The sequence below is a fragment of the Alligator mississippiensis genome, chromosome 4 (assembly GCF_030867095.1).
Source record: "Alligator mississippiensis isolate rAllMis1 chromosome 4, rAllMis1, whole genome shotgun sequence".
Lineage (NCBI taxonomy): Eukaryota > Metazoa > Chordata > Crocodylia > Alligatoridae > Alligator > Alligator mississippiensis.
Window position 1 is genome coordinate 101657725 of NC_081827.1, and position 16993 is coordinate 101674717.

General features: G+C 49.6%; 1 protein-coding gene across 2 annotated transcripts in view; it reads right to left on the minus strand.

The window, feature by feature from the left end:
* The window catches only part of TOM1 (target of myb1 membrane trafficking protein), a 30519-nt gene extending 15601 nt beyond the window's left edge, over window positions 1–14918 (minus strand). For both annotated transcript variants that reach the window (XM_006261898.4, XM_006261897.4), the window contains exons 1-7: window positions 14809–14918; window positions 5826–5910; window positions 3609–3687; window positions 2763–2912; window positions 2270–2404; window positions 1729–1875; window positions 96–212 (exon numbers count right to left, since the gene is read on the minus strand). In XM_006261898.4, the coding sequence (XP_006261960.1) occupies window positions 96–212; window positions 1729–1875; window positions 2270–2404; window positions 2763–2912; window positions 3609–3687; window positions 5826–5910; window positions 14809–14860 (765 nt within the window). In that variant the 5' untranslated portion in view covers window positions 14861–14918. The remainder of the gene's footprint in view (window positions 1–95; window positions 213–1728; window positions 1876–2269; window positions 2405–2762; window positions 2913–3608; window positions 3688–5825; window positions 5911–14808) is intronic.
* Between the last annotated feature and the right edge of the window lie 2075 nt (window positions 14919–16993).

The following is a 16993-nucleotide window of genomic DNA, read 5'->3' on the forward strand; positions in this document are numbered from 1 at the left end:
GATGCCATTCAGTTAATTGGCTCAGCACTTGGCCAAGTTTTACCCAAGTGGCTCTTCTCTCCCCCCAGCTCTGGCATCTGCTGGAGATTCCTTACTTGTAGCAGTTCAAGGTCAGATGGCTCTGCCTGTGATGGCACCAGCTCTGTCAGCATCTCGGACATCACCTTCACATTCCCATTCACCACTTCCAGCTCACTGCGCAGCTTCCCAATCTGTGAATGAGAGAGGACAGGGTTGACTAGCACATGATCTCACACAGGCTGTTCAGGACCTAAAAGAACCACTGCTGGAGACTGGACTCTGACTGCTTGGTCTGGAGTCTTGGAAACTCTAAGCCCTCTAGTTACTATTCCATGGGACTCCATTTGGTCAGGCCCCAGTTGGAGGCTGGGTCAGGCCCCAGTTGGAGTACTGCGTCCAGTTCTGGGCACCGCACTTCAGAAGGGATGTGGACAACATCGACAGGGTCCAGAGGAGGGCCACCCGCATGATCCGGGGACAGCAGGGCAGGTCCTATGAAGATAGGCTACGGGATCTGAACCTGTTCAGCCTCCACAAGAGGAGGCTGAGAGGGGATCTGGTGGCCATCTATAAACTGGCCAAGGGAGACCAGCAGGCAATAGGAGAGTCCCTGTTCCCCCAAGCACTACCGGGAGTAACAAGGAACAATGGCCATAACTTGACAGAGAGCAGATTCAGGCTGGATATCAGGAGGCACTACTTCACAGTTGGGGCGGCTAAGACCTGGAACCAACTTCCAAGAGAAGTGGAGCTCGCTCCTACCCTGGGGGTCTTTAAGAGGAGGTTAGATGAACACCTTGCTGGGGCTGTTTGACCCCAGTACTTTTTCCTGCCATGGCAGGGGGTCGGACTTGATGATCTGCTCAGGTCCCTTCTGACCCTACCAACTATGAAACTATTTACTGGGGATCAAACTGAGATTATCCTCAGTATCTTCTGATACCAGGCCTCAATCTCATCCCTACACTTTACCAGCTAGCACAGATGGCTGTAGTGATCTAGCTCCCCCTTCCAAACCAGTGGCTCTTCCACAGAAGAGAGAGAGTTTTATTTCCAAAACAACAGTGTGAGAAGAAAGAAAAAAAAAACCCCAATCTACAGGTGAGCCTGTGCTGGGCATACAGTTAAAGGAGGTTTCCCTCTCCCACCTCAGTGGCAAAGGCTGCTAATGAGACTCTGAGGAGCAGTTAGCTCATGCTAGGGGACAGCCTTCTAGAAGCTAGAGAATTAATTCCTTCTAGGAAAAACAGAGCAAAATTCAATGTTATGCTGGCTCAATGCGAATGAGGATGGGGGAGAAGGGAGAAACACTTGCCTCTGGAAATTTAATCACTGGGCAAAGTGGACTCCCAAGACAGAGGGAGCAAAATCATTTGAAGAAGGGACAAACAGACAAAACTGAGGCATTTGTTGTGCAAACAGTTGCTGAGATGAAATGTCAAGAATCCCCTTAGGCTCTGTATAACCCAGCACCCCTAATTATCTTGCAGATGCTTCAGGAGACACCATCTCTTCGCTAGCCCACTGGGTCCCTCCTACATCATTCCTTTGGGAATGTCACTGCACAGCATTTGGTGACCTCCCAGCTCACTCCCATGGGACTGGGATGAGTTCTCTGGAGTTTGAGAGCAGCAGGGAGCCTAGAAACAGCTGCACTAAAACAGACAGCTTCAAGGTGAGGGAATGCTGGGCCAGCACTCTACTTACCTGCTCTAGCGTGGGTGTGATGGGTGCATCGCTGGGGGTACTTGGCTCTGCTGGCAGAGTCACAGGGTGCAGAATGGACTCCATTCCCTGAGGGGAGTTGGCAGCAGGTGAATTCTGTCCTGATGGGGAGTCAGGGCTATAAACAGTCTAGAGACAGAGTGATGCATTAATAGTACATAAGGGGGGCAGGGAGAGAGAGATTGATTATATTTTTAACAGATGAAAACACAAAAGCAATAAGGTTGGTAATGTTCATAAAATTCACTGTCTCTTTCCAGCAGCTCCACCTGCTTCTCCCTTTCACCTCTTCCTCCACAGCTGCAGCCCCTTACTACACAGCTTCCACAGCTCCTGTACTACAGGAGCAGCGACTTTACATTACACCATAGCCCCACAATTAGTTTGCTATCACAGACCCTTCAACCTACCTTGATCTCTGTGTGCTACAGGCAGCCTCAGCCACTCATCCCCAACCTCATCAACCCCATATAGCAGCAGCCAGTTCGTCTTTTACCAGAGGCCCTATGCAGGCTTCACTTACCCTCTGTGGTGTGTGGATGGGAGACAGCATATCCAGGTCAGTCATGGGAAACTCCAGGCCTTTTCTCCTCAAGTCCTCATAAACAGATACGACACCTGTCAAGTCTGGTGAGCTGCGAAATGCATCTGCCCAGGACTGGGGAGAGAAGGAGACAGTGTATGCTGTAAATTACACCATTTGCCTTTTATTCCAGCACCTAAGGACACAATAAACCAGGCTGGGAACTATATTCTAGAAGTTAAGTGCTCTGTACTGCCAAGCAAGAGATCCAGGTCCCATTCTTAGTTCTAGCGGCTGGAAGTATGAGGCAGGTTAAGCCCAGTGGCTTCCATGCTGTCAGTCAGCACAGCTGTACATGATACTGAAGTTCCGCCCCTGTTGCCTTGCTTTTCAAATGCCCTCTACGACCAGCACGTCACATGTTTTTAATAGAGAAGAAACAGGGGCCCTGCCCACCAGATGGGCCTGCAGGGCTGCCCTTCCTCTGTCTCACCTGTATGAGGGTCAGCACCTTGTCATGCACAATGGTGGGTGGGTTGTTCTTTGGGAGGATGGTTCTCACCAGGACACCCTCCACGAAGTCATGGCTGGCCACTAGGATGTGAAAGCGGTGGCCACAGTTTTTGACACAGGTCTCCAAGACCTGTGGAGTCAGACAAGCATTAGTTGGTTACAGTTCTCTCTGAGCTGGCCTGTTTGCATCTCTCCCCCAGAGGGAAAAAGTCACCACCCCAGAGTTTGCCTGTAGACAGCAACATTTCCACATCACAGCTCCCAAGTGCCTCAAAATAGATGGGAAAAAGGGGTCATTATAAGATACTGCCTGGTTCACCTTCCTGGCTGAAGGAGCAGGGAGGCAGAGTTGCCTTACTTGAATCTATGAAGGGTCAGCTGATACATAGGGCTCTAAAAGAAAAATCCCATCTGCTGGTATCCTTCTCCCCTACTCATGCCTCCACGTTCCAAATAAAGTACACAGTATCTACCACAGGCCTTTGAAATGGTAGCCTTGGCACCACAGTCTCTTCCACACTAGACAGCAGGACTCTCAGGGTACCACCCACTCTGAAGATGCAAGTACCCCTTTCCAGAGCTGCCACAGACCCTTGACCAAAGACTCCTCTTCCCCACTCCCAGATTCTGAAAGCCATTCACCCCTAGTTCTGTAGTTTCCCCTTTTTAATTGAGCTCTGTAGTTTTTCCCTTTTTAATTGAGCTTAAGCCCAATGTGGCAGTGCTGTGGCAAACCCTGGAGATAGGAAAGGCTGGAAGCAGAGAGCCTAAGGACCTAACATTATAGTAGGATTCCAGTATCTGAGAAAAGGCCCACAGCACTAACCGTCAAAGCCAGCATGACCTCATGGAAGTTTTTGTTCCCTACAATCCTTTTCTTTATGGCTCGGAAGGCATCCTTGGGCCTGCAGGGAAGTCAGATGGAGAAAGGATTACACAGAAAACTAGGTCTGGTAGCAGAGACTATAACAATGTGGCGTCCAAGTTCCAAGGCTTTGCAGTTAGCTAGTGATTCTGTCCCCCCGTTTCCCTGTTTTTGGAACGGCTCAAAACAACAAGAGGTGAGGCAGCTCTGATGGCTCTGCAGCAGAAACAATAGTTACACTAGCAAGTTTTGCTTCCTGGCACCATGGGCATCTGTACTGACACCACGGACAATCCAAGGTGCAGGGACAGAGTGAGCATGTACACAGACAAGAGATGATGCTATGGGTGGCACCGCTCTTGGATTCATCAGCTGGCACAGGACGCAAAAGCAGAGGAAGGTGGTGGGAACTGAGGATACACTGCTCTATCAATGTGAGCCAAAAAGGGACTGGGGTGTGATGTGGAGAAGAAGGATGTTAAGAAAAGATAACTGCAAAAGCTCCTTCCTTTCCCCCACAAATGACCACACTACTTCTTTAGAGAGAGTTTATTCTGCAATCTCAGCAAACATTGGGCAGGAAGAAACAAAGCCTGAGTTTTCAGCTGCAATGCTGAAGGAGAGAGACAAGGTATAACAAAGTTGCTAACACTGCTGCTTTCTCAGAAAGGCTGGATGTGCTGGGCCAGGGTGGTGCTGCAACACTGTATGAGGGCACGATGCTGGACTGAAGTACACAAACAAGCTGTGATAGGGTAGGGGCAAGGCTGGCATAGTACTGGGTGTCTAAGGAGAGGAATGAGATACACTGGTAGAGCAAAGGGGGAGGCCAGAACTAGAAGAGCCAGTGGCAATGCAGGGCAGGAATGGAGTAGACTGGCCACGTTGTATGGGAGGAGGGATGCTGATGGATAGAGCACAAGTAGAGGGAGCACTGTACAACAGGATTGAGGTACATCAGCTGAGCCATCTGGAGCCCAGAACTGAAATAGCATGGGAAGTGGAGGTCAGGGCTATGTTCTGAACTGTGGGAACATATGAATACCTGACTGAAGGGCATGACTGGTGGAGACAGGTGACTCAGAAAAATGACAAGTGGTGTAACTGGAAACTGGGCCTAGCTACTATCACCCTTTGAGGGAGAGGGGGTGGGCAGTGGAAGGGGGCAGATTCCCCTGTTTTGGATTTCACTGCTCCCACTGCATGCTGCTCTTGACATTTCTGCAGCTAGAGGGAGTGGCCCCTGCGGAGTTCACCAGCTCCCTGGTGCAGGTTATTTACAGGGCCTGGAGCCAGCGTGTCTGGCATGCTCCAGATTTCTGAAGGTCTCATTCTACAGCTGCTCATCAGGGAGAGGGGACCTGGGACCTCCCACCCTATTGAACATGGCCAATTTATTCTATATGCAAATACCTGAGCACACAATCCCGGCTGGGCTTGGATAAAGTCAAAGAACTGAATGGTAGGCTGAGATTTTCCAAGTCCCTTCAGTTACCAGTCTGGATATGGTCAAACTCCCAAAAGAGAGGGCAACAAAGAAGGGACATATCAGGATAAATAACTTTCTTTTGGGAAAGGGGATGCAAAATGGCTTGAGCCAGGGTGCTTGTAACAGACTCAATGGCCTGGTCAATAAACTGCTCGTCATGCTCACATAAAGGATTCTGGGTAGCATCGAATGGAGTCTCTAGCTAGGACGAGTAGCTGTGCTGTATCTACAAGTCTCCCTAGCACAGCAGAGACTGAGAGCAGCCAGGGATGTGGTATTTTCATCTCACTCAAGCCAAGGTTCCTCAGGGGATTTTACTGTACAGCAGTGCTTCTCAAAGTGCTGGTCTGCGGACCAGCCACCGGTCGCCGGTCTGCAACGAGTTGCCAGGAAAGAAAGAAATATATTTTCAGAAGCATAACATTGGTATGTCATAGCGCCACAGTTCGTACGTTCCAACACTCCAGGTGAGGTCACGTTGTGCGAGATGAGGAAAGCAAAAGAAACAGCCGGTCGCGCATTTGTGTAGCACTGTTACACACAGTTGCTGCCACCGGCTGAACCGGGCATCAGTCCCTGGTCTACTGGAAAAAAAATTGCCGGTCCGCCACATCAGACAGTTTGAGAAGCACTGCTGTACAGGGTGCATGCTTGTGTTGCTGGAGGCACATCCACACCAGCTCCCTTACCCTTCCTCTGTCTCGTTCACGATGTCGCAAATCTCCATGTTGAGGGCCCAGTCTTCATTCTGCAGGGATCCATCAGTGGCTTTCTCTAGAGAAAGAAAAGGTACAGGACAAAGATAAGAAAAGGCTCTGGGATGCTGTTCAGAACCACCTATGAGAAGCCTGGACCCACAGGCTGGCGCTTTTCTTTCACTGTCCTGACATGGTTGAAGAGAGGAACACCATTGCAACCAGAGTAAGTAGGGAACCGTGGGGAGTACAAGGAGTTACAAAGCAGATAATGGGGATGAAAGATGCTATGCACCTAACTGATTTATGCCCTTAATCAACAAGTAGGTAACTGGGGGTTTGTTACAACAGGAGACAAACTGGGATTGACAGCCTGTTATGCAGTTGAGTTATGCCCTTAACCTGTATGCCTCGGGGGGGGGGGGGGGGGGGGTCTGTATCAGCTTTTCCTGTCCCTTTCGTTCACTGTACATTATATATGTACATGTATGTGTGCATGCACACACGTTATCTTTTTCTTTCTCTCTCTGAATTGGCACAGTCCAGGGGGAGGCATGACCACCTGACTCCACAATACAGTGTCACTGCTCCAGGAACTATTTGTTTTGCTACTGCTCTGTAGCTAGCGAAGGATAAAAATGCTCTATTGGGCCTGATCCATCTGCCACTAAACCCAGTTTAATTCACATGGAATAATTCTGAATTAGCTCCATGCTAAATAAGAGAAGAATCAAGCCTTTTTGTTTTTTGACACAAGAGCCACAACAAAAAAACCGTATCTCTTATTTGATTTTCAAGCTTCTCTTCAAAGGGCACTAAAACATGGTCCTTTGGTCTCTACAGCGTATGCAGGGGAGTCAACCGCAGGACTGCATCAGGGCAATTTGAATTCCTCTTTGACCACGTCCCCTTTAATTTAGAGTTTCTGAGTGTGCTATGCTGTTATTCACGGCAAAGAGTTGAGCAACAAGTTGTTATTACCCAGAGTTACTAGGGCCTCCACCCAGCAATCAGCTAAACCTCAGTCCCACCCCAGGCTTGGTGATGGGAGTACCACTTGCCTAGGAACACTGCCAGCCTGCAGATAAAAGCGAATATCATGGCAGGCAGCTGGGGCTCTCTCCATTGCAAAGTCAGCAGGGTAGAAGCAAATGGAAGACAGCGCACAGAAAAACATTAGGGAACATGCAGGCTCTCTGCTTGCCCTCCTGTCTTCCATAGTGTTCATTGATCACATGGGGCCAAGGTTTCAAAAGAGCACAGGCCTGTTTAGATACCAGATGAAGGTTCAGGTTTTGCAAAAGCCTGAAACACTGAAGTGTTCTGAGCATTTTTGTGAAAACCTGGTCCTTGGTGTCCTGGCTCCCCTTCCTCTTCCCATTCAGAACAGCCCTCTTTGCCAATCTGCCTTCTCTCCGTATCTTTGAGATACCCGCTCTGCTGATAGAGCAACACCTAATGATCTCTTGCTCTCTCTTTCCCTGTCTCATGTATTAAGCTGCCATGCAGCCCTGCCTACTGGTGATGGAATGGGAAAAGACAAGAGGAAAGAGAGATGGATTAGGGACAACTTTAGCTCTAGGGTTGTCTGAAACTATTCCTACCTTACACAGTTCCCTGCATGTTGGGATACAGTACTACTATCTCAGGGGAGGGCAAAGTGCAATCCACTGCACACTCAGCAGTCCAGCTCATTGCTACCTTCACCTTTCATACAGATATACTTCTCATGGAAATGATAAACCCAGGCAGGTCATTTTCTAGCATAGGGTATAGACAGACCTAACAATCTTGGCTCACTACAGGATTATGCAGACTTAAGTCAGATCCAAACAGGTGATACATGCTTCAAAGGGGAAGGAGGCCACTGCTCTAAGCTACCAAAAGGCAAATTTGTTCATACCCACACTCCAAAAATCAGGTCAGCTGCATGCTGATGTTTAATGCAGCCTTTGGGCCTCAATATGCCCCTCTTGACTGGGCAAAAAGTGGGTACCCATGGATTCAGCTGGGCTGCCAGCACAAGATGGAGGCAGGCAGAACAGGGAACAAGAGGCCACAGAAAACCATGGTAGCAACTGTGGTTTTCAAAGTTCTGGCTAATCTGCTGTACCGAGGCTCTGTGCAGCCCCCTGAAGGCTCCTTGGAAGGTCAAGTGATCTTTTACCCCTTCAGGAATGAATCATAAACAAATGGTTCCTTAGGACATCCTCCTTACTGTCTCCTCTAATACGCCAGTCAGCACATCCTGCCCACTACCAACCCAGCACAAATGCCAACGTCATCAGAAGTTCCACTGCAATGTGTCACCTTCTGCATTGAAGGGCACAAGTCATACTGCCCTTGCTACGCTGGAAAGACCTTGGGCAAGACTAGCCTGTTTTGTCCTCCCCACAAATGCAACAGATCACAGGTGGAAGGGGCTGCTGGAGAATCCTTGGCAGCAAGAGAAATGGGACAGTGGGGTGGAGGGAAAGCTGCTCCTAACCATGAAGCCTTCCTTTCAGTTCAAGAGTTCCTCCAAGCCTCTCCCTTCAATATCCTTCCTCAACAACCCTGACCAGGATCCCCAGACACTGTGCCCCCACCTTCCCGAGCCAGATTTCATAGGGTGACTTGTAGCACTGCTTGTCCTGCACAGACAAGCTTTCAAGGTCTGGATGGCGTTTACTTTTCAGGAAGAAATGCAAACCAGCCCCACATGCTCCTCTAGCCCAGCTGCTCACTTACAAGGAAGAGAGGACTCCAAGCAAGCAACCAGTATGGACACAACTGGCTTCCCTACAATTAAGCAACAGGCCACTGATTCTGGCACCCTGTCCAACAGCAGCTGATGATATGCTTTGGAAGGTGAAAAGCTTGACAAAAAAAGATCAAGGGATGCTCAAAACTCTGAGCAGTGCAAGAGTGATGTAGCCGTGATGATCCAGAAATGAAGTGAGAGGCAAGGACCATCACAACTACAGCGTCGCCCTTATACAACCATAACATGGAAGAAAGCAAAAGTCTGAGAGCAAAGAGGCAGCAACCAGACACACAGACAATATGACTGCAACTGTGACAAAGCACTAGAAGGCTATACAGGTGAAGGGCTGGACCAGCTGATTTTAAAAAGGCCTAAGGGAAAGCTGGAGTTAACTCCCTTCTAATGCTTCTCTGCAGCACGGCACTACCCAAGATTAATAAGAGAAGCTGGAGTCCTTCCTGAGAAAGGAAATCCTCCTCTTTACCCTTCAGTTGGAGCTTCGGGGAAAAACAAAGTCTACTTATTGGTCACGTGATGGATCAGTATGCCAGGCCCTGCTTCAGAAGCTGTAATTAGCACATGAGCTGTCCACAGCTCATGCAACATGATCCCCGGGAGCCCAGCCACTGAGCACAACAGCAGCAAGTTTTTAAAAACAGGAGTTGCAAGAGCTGGAATGCAACTGGCCACTGATTATTTCTCACGTAGGGGTCACTGGTGCACACAAACCTGACAGGCTGCTGAACACGGTGAGCTGACAGCATGTCTGCCCTGCAGAAACTTCAGCACCGCTTTATTTTGGCAGCAAGCCCGTGTCCCGGGTGTGGCAATGTTGGGGTTCATCTTACGCTACCAAACGCTGTGAAGCTGGATTGCTTTACAGGCCAGTCAGGTTAGTCCAGATGTCTAAGGCTCTGGCATGCTCCCAACTTGTCCTCTTTAGTCTTTCTACATCAAACGGCAGTCGGTGCCAAGGATGATGTTAACAAAGAATATTCCTTTCAGCTGGAGTTTGGAATGATCCTACTTAATCTGGCTAAGTTATCAAAGCCAGTCCTGTTCTAAAGCTTGGGAGCTAATGCCAGACCTGGGATGAGTGGTACAATGGAGTTGACCCAGTTCATACTATGATAGAATCTGACCTTTCTTCCTTTCCCAGCCTATTGTCTCATCTCCATAGTTGGGGAGGGCTTGTTGACGGATTTATGATGCCATCCAGCCAATCCTGTGGCATACAGTAAAGGTGGCAGGGAAATTGAGGAACTTGAGATAGAAGGCACCAAGCACCCTCTGTGACATCTGCCTCGCCTCCTCACTTTACCCCCACAAAATAAAACCAACCCTGTTTGACACTTATCTTGCTGGGATCCTTTGACCACAGCTGACTTCCTGCCCCTGGGGCAGGGGGCTGGACCCGATGATCTTCCGAGGTCCCTTCCAGCCCTACCGTCTACGAAATCTATGAAATCTGTTCGCATCCCCCTCCAGCCAGTCAGCCTCCAGGAACTTCTCATCTCAGAAACCGTCGGTTAGCAGGTTAGAGTCTACTACCTCCTCCTTACACTTTATCCTGTGATCTAGTCCACGCCCTCTGCCAGCATTCCCTATAGTGCTTTATCCTTGCCAGTTTTGAACAGCTTTGCAAAGTAGCAAGGGCACACTATTCCCGCATGCTTTCCTCTGAGTTTGGAGTGAGCTGCTTTTCATGGAATCACGACTTTGGAGATCCACGAGAAAGCAGCACCAGAGACACAGCACCCGAATCCAAGTTCTTCCCACCTTCTTTTGTACCTTGCAGTCCCTGCCCACACCCTCTCCTCTGGTGGCGGACTGTGGGAGAGGACACACAGGCACAGGCAGGACTCCACAGTTCAGACGTGAGCTGCATAATGGGAAAGGTTTCCATTTTACAGAAAGGGTTGAGGACACAATGCAAGGCTGAGCATCCACAGACACGTTGCTTGAATACAGCAGAGATTTGTCCCTTGCATTTCTGCCTATGGTCTCCTCCCATCAGGCAGTGTAGCTTTTTAGGAAGCACATGTCTCCTCAGACAGCTCCTGCTCTCTGACCTCTCTCCTCAGGGGGTGCGCGTGGAGGTGCGGTCATAAAGGAACTGTTAACACTTATCTCAGCAGCATCAGCATTGAAGTGTCAAGGAGGAAGGGGCAGCTCTCTGCTTCTTCAGCCTTCCCACTCCTGAAACTCCAATCCCACAGAGCCAGGATGAAGGGACTATGAGGTGGTGGGTTAGGGAAATAGTGCATCATCTTCCCTTTTTTCCTTATATTCCTTGCAGGGGCTTAGGCATGTTTTATTTTTATTGGCTCCCTTCTGCACACCACAGCAGTGGGCCCCAAAGCTTCTCTGGCCATTGCCATCCCCTTTCCCTTAGTTTTCCCTGAAAAACAGACTCTTCTCTGCTTCCTCACTTCTATCCCTATTCTCCTTATCCTCTCCATTATCAATAGCAGACCTTTCCTACCCCACCCTCTGCACGGATGTGGTAATTTTCTCTAAGCTCCAAGTGTCAGGGCCCAGGGCTGGACAGTATCAATGATTCCCTACCCCTTACTCTCAGGCTTCTGGGACTTGCAACCCATGGAAAGCTTCCTTCCTTGTATTAATGTGTTTCTCCACAGTAGGATTTCTTGTAGTTATTAGACAGAAGGCAGGGCAGGGTGGCACCTTAGAGACTAACTCGCCTATGGGTGCCAACCAACTTTGTCCAAGAACTACATAGCGTTTGATGGAGAGCCCAGAAATCCTCTCTGACATACAGAAAATCCATACAGTTTATAGTCTGAGTGTTTTTTCTGGGGATTTGGACGTTCTTTTCCTGGGCAAACTTTCATTAGAAAAAAAAAAAAGTTCTAACCAGGTTGACTGGGAAAAGCCTGTGGGATATTACAAGACAGAGGTTGATCCTGTGATTAAATTATAAGATCAGAAGACAAGAGAATCCAGCTCTCAGCAACCAACTCACTCGGAGACACAGGGCAAATCATTAAGTTTCCCATCACCCCTGTTTCTCTGATTGCAAAATAAAGAGGACACTACTATTTTCTGACTTCAAATTTCCTACCTCAAGGGGGACTTGGAACAAAATCTGGAAAGCTGATAAATATTTTCAGATGCAGGCACCCCATGCATGCAAACCATTTGTGTTATAAACTAAAAAATATCTTTCTTCTCAAGGTGTTTTATAACTTTGTAAATCATGGAGACACATTGACACACTTCATTCATGTTGCCCTTTAGGAAATTGCATGATTAGCCTTCAGAGGCTGCAGACAGCCTGAAACCGTGGCTTTAAATTGGTCAAGACTTTGGGGCTCCACTGTGGAGTTGGGGTCTGTATCCAGAGCACTGATCTGCCATGAGACTCTGGGGAAGCCACTCTCTGTGCCTTGGGTCCACTCATCTGTCAGGTGAGGTTAATAATATTTATTCTTGTCACAAGAATTTTGCTAGGCAGAACTCCAAAGAGGGAAAGCACTCCCATGAATGGTTCCTTGCTGTATCCCCATCACTTCTGATAACTCACAACCAGGTGCAGCCCACCTTCTTCCTTACTGTCTACGAGGCTTCCACTCTTGTGGGCTCTCATAACCCTTCTTCTCCATCTGACGCATGCAAGGCACTGCCAACACTGGGCTCTCCTCTCCGATTCTTCCGTTACCAGCCCTGACTACTCTGACCTCTTCCCCTTTGTTGCTGGCGGTCAGCTGCAAACCGTTTTTTCCATCATGAGCAGAGAGAAGCTGCTTACAATCTGGGTACTCTTCTGATCAAAATATCTAGGGGTAGGGAAGGGAGTGGAAACCACCAGCATCTAGAAGCGAGTAAAAAAAGCAAACCAGACCAAATTCCATTCACTCCAGGAAGCAACGGCCATTTACACTAGAAGCATCTGTGAGAACGCTCCTCCACTAAACAGAGCCTGTCTGCATGGATGAAACAAATACAAAAATAAAAATCACACACACCTTTTCATCCCTGAAGGAACATGCCCTTATACGATTAAGCCAAACTGATCCTTTCCCCCCACATTAATGGGTTGCAAGCTGCATGCCCAGCTGCTGCCCATCCTCCCAGTGTCCAGCACTGCTCTATTAATATAGCTTGTGTCATTCTTTGGTCTCTTTGAAATGAGTCGCACTCACAAAAAAATGAATGTGGGGGCAGGGAGAACAACACTTTTGAGGTGTAAAAACATGACAACTGCCTGGGTGCTCAACACTAGCAATATGAGTGCATGCCTGGGGACATGTGCACAGTTCCAAATATGCTTCACAGCACAGACTTCTCCCCCACTGGGAGAGGATGAGACCAAACCTATGACTAATGTTAGTCATGTTGCTACTAGATGGCATTCAGATATTACAGTAATGAGGTCTGAGTAAGAAGCTGATTAGGACAGAACGTCATGGCAAGGCAGGACTAGGAAGCCCACTGGAAACTTTTGGTTGGTTAGGAAGATGGGTAACAGAGGGTTTTGGTCACTGGGGAAAGCCGAGAAGAGAAGAGAAGAGAAGAGAAGAGAAGAGAAGAGAAGAGAGAAAAGGGCTGGTGGGGAACAGCTGTAAAGGAGGAATGTACACAAATGCTCTATGGGGAAAGGAACACAGGTGGTCCATGTGTACAGGAGAGGCTGCCGGTCGACGATTTCTGTGATGAACATGCACTCTGCTTGTCGTTGGTTCAGTTATCCAGTGGCTTCAGACAGTCAATGTCTGCAAGAGGCAATCTGACCCAAAACACTGTGGAACAGAAAGGCTGAGAGAGAGAGAGAGGACCAGCAATCAAGGCAGCTGTCAGAAAGACAAAGTCTCTGAAAACCTAATTCCTATTTCACACACACACACACGATATGTAGAAAGACCATACATAGAGAACCATAGGAGAAAATAGTACCTAACCCCTTTTAAAACTTCCTGGGAGCACCCCGCTCCCTGCCCCGTCTCTCCTACCCTTTTTTGTATTTCAGCTCCAAAACAATTTTCCATTCTTGTCTACAGTTTCTTTGTGCCCCTTCTCTTTAGAGCAGTACCTCCCCGCTCTTCTCTCAGGTTAAATGACTAATATGACGACAGGGAACGTTGTTCTCTAAAGTTGTGCAAGGTCTCGGATTAGGCCCAATCATGCTCCCTCCACGTTTTTGGGCTTAACTGGTAGCTCTGACTCCCTGCCTTACTACAGCCTTCATGGGGCAGGGGATAATGAGGGGTCATCTTCCTAAAAAAACCCAACATGGTGGTAAATCCACCCTGCAATAAAACAAACCCCCAATCCTGCAAAAAGCTGAGGCAGGTGCCTAGCGCTGGTAGCAGAAATCAATCCTGGCCAGAAGCTGTGCAGCGCAGGGCCATGGCATCTGCATTATAACGCTGATCTGTGCCAAACCGATGACACGACGGACACATGTCCAGTCTGGCCCGATTTCCCTGGGTTTTGCAGAAGCTTCCCTGCCTAAGGGGTAACTCTGTGAGGAGCTGCTGGAGGCAGGGGGCACTAGCAGGGGAGACAGCGCTCTGGGGAAGGGTTTCTGTTGCCAGGGCTGGGGGGATACATGGCACTGCTCCAATGCCAGGCAATGGATACGCCACCCACCTCTGCGCCCAGCAGCTGGTTCTGGATCTGCAAGAAGCCAATGCCTTGGGGGTAGCCTAAAACCTAGAAGCAAGAGTGCAGGGCCCTGCTCCATACTGAGAGCGAGGTGCAGCCTGCACCCAAGGGTACCCACCCCACCTCCCTTCCTCCAGGGACACCCCATGCCTCCCCAGCCAATCAGGGAGCAGCTTCTGGCCAAAGAAAGCCAGGGGGAGGGACGGATGTCAAGCAGGCAATTACTGCCCCGCCTGCCCGCAGGGGGCGGGGCTCAGGTCGCGGCACCTTTAATGCGGGAAACTTTCTCCGCCGCCCGCGACCCCCTCGCGTAGGGATTAGCTGGGAGGGCGGCCGCCACGGTTCCACGTCTCTGGCCCCTCCCTATTGGTGGCAGAGCGCCGTCAATCAAAGCACCGTCACTTCCCCATTGGCTGAAGTCGCGTCAACCCCGCCTTAAAGAGGGAGTAAGTCCCACCCCACTCCCCCTACCACGCACCTACTCGGCGGCTAGCGCGGTCACTTTCTGGGGGAGGGGGCGGGGTCGGGGTCGGGCCGGCTAGTGGACGAGTCCAAATGTCAAGGACGTCGTGGGGGGGGGGGGGGCTTGGGGGCCACACTCACCGATGCGCTGCCCCACGGGGGAGCTGAACGGGTTTCCCAGGAGAAACTCCATCGCGGCCGCCGCGCACCTCGGCAGTCAGCTGACCGCCAGCGCCCGTCACGTGAGCGTCGCGGGGTGGAGCTGAGGGCCCGGCCACCTGTGACGTCAGCGGCGGCCGCTTGTGATTGGCTGGAGGGCGAGACCCCGGTTGAGTACGTTCTCCGCTCGCCTTAAGCGGAGTGGTGACGCCACTGCGCCTGCCGTGACGTCACAGGCGCGTGGCACTTCCCGGCTCCCTGTATGGACAGGGAGGGGCCTGATGGGGCGGGGGAGGGGGGACATTTCCTTACGCTCTGCAGGCTCCCTTAGTGGGCCTGGCAACAGATGGCAGCCTGCAGGGGGCGGCCCTGACTGGCTAGCCCAGAGGGCTGGGGGGCATGGTGAGCACCCAATCTCAGGGGGTGCATATGCACCCCTACGCATCCTGCATGGCTAAAAGTGTTCAAAATGTATTTATTTGCACATATCTAGTTGGCCTAATAAAAGATACCACCTCTTCCACGAGTTTTGATTCCTTTTGCCTCTAGACCAATAGGGCTACGACTGGGATACCTGACAAAATGTGCAATAGCTTTTGATGCAGTTAATTGATGCAGCATCTATAAAACGCAAGTCACTCTCCGGTAGGGTTGCCAACCCTCCAGGATTGCTCTGGAGTCCCCAGGAATTGGACACGAATCTCCAGGAGACTGCTGAGAGTCACCCAGGAGATAAATGATAGGGCATTCGTTAAAGTGTTGAATCCAATTTATACAGTGGGATTTTAAAATGTACTAGTCATGTGCATTTGCCTTCCTGATGTAAAATCTACACACTGTAATCCATAACTGACATACACAAGCATGCGGGCAAATGCGTGTTGTGTTGTGGGCATGTTGGTGTTCCAAAAGCCTCCCAGAATAGATCCAAACTGTTGGCAACCCTGCTCTCAGGGAATCTTAACCAACTTCTGGGTTCATGCTCAGCAATTGCTTATGCCTGCTTGCCTCAAAACTTCAATTTTGATGACCCAGTTCTCACTCACTGGGGACTTCCAGTGAGCAATATGAAGTAACTGCAGAACAATTTACAATACATAGACCTGAAACACAAAACAGAGAGAAAAGACTAATCATAGCAATCAATTCAGTTTAACCAGTTGGAGAAAGAGTTAAACAAAATGTCATAGTGTCAAGTGCAGTGCAGGATGCAATGATACCAGTATAAGGCAGGAGTGGGCAAAATGCGGCCCGGGAGCCAGATGTGGCCTGCCAGGCCATTCTATCCAACCCGTGGGGCCCCTAAAAAATTTAGAAAATTAATATTAATCTGCCCTAGGCTGCCTGTCATGCAGCCCTCGATTGCCTGCCAAAACTCAGTAAGTGGCCCTCTGCCCAAAATAACCGCTTGCCCCTGGTATAAGGCAACATGATGTTACTTAGTTGTATACTTAAATTTTTTCAGTGTATGACAGTTTTTCTGAAAATACAATCATTTTGAGCTTCCAATACAATATTTTCATATTTAAGACCTGGTAACACTGTTCCCAGGAGACAGATGGCAGAGAGAAGTAAAGCTGAAAAGGATCTTAAGAGATCATCTAGTCTAGCAGTTTGCAACCCCCAGCACGTGCCAGAGCACAGCACGCAAAGCCATTTTGTTCAGCTGGCCCCAGCTCTGGGCAGGCCTCTACTGTGGAGCCCAAGCTGCTTGCAGAGTCTGGTCCTTGAGCCACAGAGTCAACTACAGTCAGCGCAGGCCTTTCAGCAGCTGAGAGGAGGCTGCAGGCTAGGATTCCTCTCCTCCTTTTCCTTCCCCCACTCCCTCTCTTCCATCGAAACAGACTAGTGCTTGGTTGAGGCTGAGGAGTCAGTTGACAGTCAGCTCCAGTTGACAGTCAGCTGGGGCTCTTGATGTCAGCATCTATTTGCTTAGGGTGTGCCTTCAATGTGTCATCATAGCCTTTTCTCTGGCCACTGGGAAATCTCAGGCAAGAGAGGATATGGCCTTTACACCCCTTCCCACCATGGCCCACATTATTGGTAGTACCATCCCCCACCACCACACCTCCTTAGCAGTACCAGTTGTCACCTCTACTTGCGAATCCTTGGCAGGAAGGGACCAGGGACAAAAAAAACCCTCTCTCTCTAGCAATTCTTCCATAGG